The sequence below is a fragment of the Rhea americana genome, unplaced genomic scaffold, assembly GCF_003343005.1.
Source record: "Rhea americana isolate MKP2758 unplaced genomic scaffold, rheAme1 scaffold_439, whole genome shotgun sequence".
Lineage (NCBI taxonomy): Eukaryota > Metazoa > Chordata > Aves > Rheiformes > Rheidae > Rhea > Rhea americana.
Genome location: NW_028186578.1, coordinates 15,113 through 21,016, shown reverse-complemented (window position 1 = coordinate 21,016; position 5,904 = coordinate 15,113). Strand labels below are relative to the sequence as shown.

At 44.7% G+C, this 5,904-nt stretch overlaps 1 protein-coding gene across 1 annotated transcript in view; it reads right to left on the bottom strand.

The window, feature by feature from the left end:
- The window catches only part of FAM76A (family with sequence similarity 76 member A), a 24,782-nt gene that overhangs the window by 9,445 nt on the left and 9,433 nt on the right, over positions 1–5,904 (bottom strand). Inside the window, exons 2-6 of the mRNA XM_085315773.1 lie at positions 5,146–5,207; positions 4,239–4,293; positions 3,516–3,668; positions 2,465–2,622; positions 1,819–1,905 (exon numbers count right to left, since the gene is read on the bottom strand). Coding sequence (XP_085171899.1) covers positions 1,819–1,905; positions 2,465–2,622; positions 3,516–3,668; positions 4,239–4,293; positions 5,146–5,207 — 515 coding nt within the window. The remainder of the gene's footprint in view (positions 1–1,818; positions 1,906–2,464; positions 2,623–3,515; positions 3,669–4,238; positions 4,294–5,145; positions 5,208–5,904) is intronic.

Here is a 5,904-nt window from a genome sequence, read left to right as displayed (position 1 = left end):
AAAAAAAAAAAAAAAAAAAAAAGAAAGAAAGAAAGAAAGAAAGAAAGGCAGTAACCCCAGAAACACGCTTCATGAACAACCACTATTATTCTGCCCAAGAAATGTAGCTGTGTCCATTTAAACCAGCTGGAGCTCTTCAGTAGTTTTTAATATTACACGGTTTGTTACTGGAATTTATCAAAAAAGCCTGTGGCAAGGACCATAGTCTAAAACCTTGACAGAAGCCAGCCTGACAACATCTGATACAAGAGCAAATAGAAATGAAGGCATTTGTTTCATCTAGTGTATGCTCCTATTTTGCTAACAAATGGCTCAGCAACTGATACCAGAGCACAGGACCTTTCACTTCTTTGTTATTTTCAAGCCAGCCAGGGTATTGAAATGAGTTCTTAGATCTCAGCCCAGGCTGTAGTGAGCAGATAAAAATACCTGATACTGTCCTTGCCTGGACAGCAACCACAGCAGGTGAGCAGGAGCCTTAACAGGACTCTAAAGGGAAAGCTGCAGCAATCCTGATGGGCTGCACCAGTTCTACCAGGCACCGGTCTCCAGTCTCTCCTGTCAGTCTACCAGCATTAAAGGCAGTCAGGAGAATTCTCTGACCACTCTACGATCAGCTGCATCTCCTAAACCACAGTTAACCCTTAAATTTTTCCAACTTGCAATCACAAACACCGTTCAGATGGTAAGTAGTCTTGCAGACCACTGTGCAGGAATCACTGCCCTACAAAACTACTTAAGCTCTATTTCACATTGTAACATTTCTTATATTAACAACTACAGATAAGAGGTCAATGCTACCTATAGGTCAATATCATCTCTGATCTTAAACAAAAGACATTCAAGGCAGATAGCAAGCAATTAATTACCAGCAACTTTAACAGCCCCTTTGGCACTAACGAGCCTATGCTTTGGTCCATGCTCCCAATTCACTGCTGTTTGGAAGGAGATCCATCAACAGGGACACTTTCCATATATGAGGCAATTCCCAGGGAGGGAAGGCAACAGGGGAGAAAACAATAGGTGATCTCACTTCAGGATGTCAGTGCCTTGAGAAACAGGACAATGGTGGGCACCGAGACTCTGTTGGGAAGCAGCCCACTGCGCCAGCGTGGACGGGGCACTCTGGATAGGGGGACAAAGCATCTCGGGAGAGGAAGGAACGCTGAGAATCAGAGAGGAAAGGGAGGAATGAAAATATGCATGTACAAGAGCGTAAAAAATAAAAAGCCATCTCATTCTCCTGTTTCTGCTAGTGACTCCCATTCTGCTGCACGAGCAGCCAGTGTCAACATAACCCAGCAGGCACTATGACAGCAGAATGAGATCAGCTTCTTTCAAGCAAAGCTATTTGATTGCTTGTTCCTCCCTCAAAAGGCAGGAAGGGAAACAGGAGGTGGGTCTCAATCCTATTCTCTAAGGCTGTCTTCCCTGCAGATCAGTCTAACAGCCCAGAAGCACAAAAACTGCAGACTTCAACTCTACAGTGCAGCCAACACCCACCTTTCCTTGTAATGGCAGGGAGAGGATAAAGCTGATCTGGCTGCAGGTTTTGTAACTGTTAGTAAGCTCAGACAACAAGCAGTCTCTGTTCTAGCAAGTACAGACACTCAGTATTCTTCTTCTCAAACCTATGTCTAAATGCCAAGTAACATTGGCCTTCCAGGTCYGGAAAGCTGCTAATTCAACCCCTTGAGGCCCCAAAGCCTGAGATCCCTGCTCTAGCATAAGGCCTCCCTGCTATTCACACAGAACTCTATTACATAAACTAAACAAATAAGACCACCCACCCACAATTTCCCCATGTAACAGGCTCACCTGTCACCATTGGCAGATATGGCATCAAACTTGGGTTTCTTCTTTGGGATTTCATTCTGAATAGAAGAGGTGGATAAGGTTTTCTGGCTGGAGAAAAAAGGAAATTGTATGTCAGAACCTGACTGACTTTACTCTAAGACAGAGCAGCAGATAAACATTCCCACCTACTTCGAGCCTATTAAAACCAGATTTCCTAGTACAAGAAAGAATGATTAAAAAAAATCATTCTTTTAAGCTTCAATTCTCCTTTAGCTGGAGACTAAAAATAAACAGAAAATAATGTGTCACTCAGATCAGTAGGTAGCTGAAGAATTTATGTTTAAAAGCTTAATTTCAATCATCAATTTTTACAAATGTATACAAGAAAGTTCAGTAAGTCAAATGACTACCAAAGCACTCTCAGACTACAAGCCAATGCCAGAACAGTGGAGGTTACAAACAAGCAAAGCCTGACATAGCCAGATTCTCCTGAACAACAGATAACTGCCAAACTCATCACTKTTGCATGGTACCAAGGCCCAAGACACGTCTCCAGCTACTTTAAAATGCATCTAAGGAGTGTGGTGCAGTCAGGCGTCCTGTTTGCTCACCCCAGAGGCAAGCCCTGCACGACAGAAGTGATTGCTAAGAAGCTTGTGCAGGTTACCTGTTGTAATGGCTGCCACTGCTGAGCCTACTGTATTGTTCTTTCTCCTGCAGGCTTGCCCGGGAAGAGCTGCTTAGGTGTTTGCACTGCTCTTTGGTCTTCTGTAGGACCCGTTTATAGGACAGTGTGCATAACCAGCATAGCAGCTTTCCATCCACCTGGAAGACAAGAGAGTTGGAGGGAGAATTTTGTCTCACTTCCTGCCCAAAACCCAACCACAGAGAAGACAAGAAGCATCTTCAGGTTTTAAGATCATGGACAAAAAAGCAGTGACTCAGAAATGATCCCTCAAGTGCCTGGAAAGAATAAGAAGTGCATTTGACATGGCTGGTGCAACACAGGCAACAATCTTTAATAGCAACTAACTTACTGTATCTACAGGCTCTTCCAAGCTTTGCTTTTTGACTCTCTTCTATCACCTATTCACCAGGACAGGCTAAGTCCCAGTGGGATTTCTGTCAAAGCAAAGCTGAATAATTGTACATGAAAGGGTAGTCCCTGGAGAGCAAAACAATGAGGCTCTGTGCTCAAGGAAGACCAGCAGGTGAACAGTGCCTATCAATGCAGCATCCAAAATGAACAATAGATGTTTATAACCTGCAAAAAGCAGGCCATATACCACTTACATTGTTTCAAGTAAAGGATGTGCAGAAGCCACAGAATGGGTTTCTTGGTTGAAGTGTGTGTGTTGGGGCGGGGGGTGGAGGACATTTCCAGCACCTCAAGCTACAGCATAAGGATCCTTTTCCATCCCTTTCACCCAGCAGGTGCCTTTCATTTTACAAAAAGGTCCTTTTTCATTTGCCATCCCACCCCCTCTTAGGCCAAATTCAAGAGGCTTTTCATCAACAGACCCGGCCAAGGAACAAAGGGGCTCAAAGATTAAACAGCTCCTACATACAGCTCCCACAGCAAAGCTCAACTCCAAAAAAGCATTTTACAAACAAGGACACCCTCTTTCGAAATGCTAGAGATTGTGTGAAGAAGACAGACACGCAGTCACTTTGACCAACCTTTTTACCTTTTCAGACCCCTTTACAAAGGTACTGACCTTCTTCCTATCATCCTTCCGGTCAAACGCACAYTGCTGCTTGCACTGCTCACAGGAGTGCGGAGGTCCATACTTCTTTTCAGAGTTTGTGCAACGCTGACACTTGTTTCCAATAAATGCTGCTATTATGTTGCAGTACTGGCAGGGTTTGGGCTTTAAAAAACAAGAACAAATGATATAGCAGTGTCTTCTAATTACATTAGTACATGGTTCTTCCCCCTTCTCCCTGTCACTTCAAAATCTTTATTTCCCTGGACAAAGCTAACCGTAATGCTGATCCAGGAGGCACAACTACATTTGATTCCCAGTCTCTAGTTAAATGTATTTAGCCATGACACCCAGACAACATATGAAGTACTATGAAATCTTTAGAAAATATATACCACCAAAATAGAAACAATCAAAATCTCTGCTTCAGATTTCAGACAAGCAGGAAGAAATATTTATCGCTGCTTCCTGTGGCAATCTCACTTTATGTAATCACATTCTTGTTTCTATTGGATATTGAATAGTTTGTTTCCTGTCTAAAATGATGCAGAGCTGTTCTTTTCTGTACTAAAAAAAATAAACGGTAAAAGCTTAACGCTTGAGGGAGCAGCATATTATTGATCAGTCATGCTATTACAACAGAGCCAGTGCATAAACTGCTCTGGGACTCACTAGAATAAAGACAAGAGGGATTAAAGGAAAAGACGTTGGTGAGAATGAGCCCTGCTCACTTACTGTTCCATAGAGCTTCACATTCTGAGCACACTTCTTGCATATTGTGTTGGTTTTACTGTTAAGAAGAAGAACAGATCATTTTATTAACACGTTCCCCCTCTCCCCCCCCCCAAAAAAAATTAAACCTCTATGGTTGAATCCCAGTCCCCCCCCTGCCAGGCTTCATCTCTGGGGTAAGATTGTATTCATCTTCACAAGGAACTCTGGTAACAAAGTGTATTTTCTATCCCCATCTTGTTGAACATAATTTGCCAAAAAATAGTATTACTAGGAGGTATATTTTAATTAAAGTGTCCCCAGCTTGTATCAATTTTTGTGTCTTTACACGTAYGGAGTGTGATCACTGACTAATTGGCAATAGACAAGATTTAGCACTAGTGACAACCTCAATTCTGGAGGAAGTCAGCTCTGGATCACAAACTAAAGGCAGGTCAGAACAGGGGTATATTTGTCCAACAAACAAGAGAGAGCACCTCACACAATGCCTGCACACATCATGCCCCCTAACTCCTGGCCTTATCAACTCTTCCTCTGTAAGTCATATAACTTGCAAAAACACAAAAAGGCAGATATACAGCAAAAGGAAACACATTAGAAGTTAATCTTTGGATATCAGAAATCAGATACRAGAAAACTCCGGGGGAGATGCCTCTGGATCCTTCATTGAAAAATGCAACTGAGCACCAACCAGAAATGAAAGCCAAGAGAAAAGTGCAAATCTAAGGACGTCGCACAGACACACTGACTCTCCCAGCAGACTTTGAAGGAAGCCAAGAGTCTCCCAGGTCTCCCACAGCAACAATCTACAGGTTAAGGCTCAGGCATCAAAGGTGTGGGATTGTTACAGCTGCCCGGGTGCATCTGTTCTAAAGAAAACATCAGTCTTCCCAGTTCAGCAGGCATTTACCTTTCCTGTTGGAATTCAGTCCTGCAGTAAGTGCATTTAACAATGGGATGTGCAATCCGGCACTCCTACAACAACAGGAAGCATTCAGTGAGATGCAGTGCTTCTCCTGKATGCCATTTCCCACAGTCCCAAATCACCTGCTGCCTTCCACTCCCACTGCACACACTTGTCAAACTCAAACGTTTCCTCCCTGCGCCGTCATGCTGCTCTTACAAGGATGAGAGCAGAGGAAGGGTGACAGGAATGGCATGTGTCACAGGTGATACAGAAGTAAACTCAGATTCCTAACTAGGGCTTATTCCTGCCCAACGCCCACAGACAAGGGTCATGGTAGGCCTCACCTCCTGGGACGGGAACACACAGTCCTGCCACAGCTATTCACACCTCCTCCCTCCAGAAGCTTCCTGTGCCCAGCGTGCCTCTAGCCTGGCTCCCCTCTCTGCCCCATTCATAGGAGATTCTCCTGCGTGCCCCCTCCTCTGGCCCGTCTCCTGCAGGCTTCCGTTTCCCACTCCCACAAGTATTCCCTAYCTCATCCCAGGTCTGGTGCTTCCCCTCCCAAACCATCCCACCCACCACCTCCTCCACACTGTCCCCCAAGGCCAACGTTCCTCCTCCAAGATGCCTCAGGACCTCCCCTCAAACGTCCCTAGAACCCCTCCAAAAACCCTAGGCTCCCCCAAACGCCCCAGGCGTCTCCCTTTGCTACCAACCTGCTTCACAACAGCCCCTCAGCTGCCCTCAGGCCTTCACTTGCCA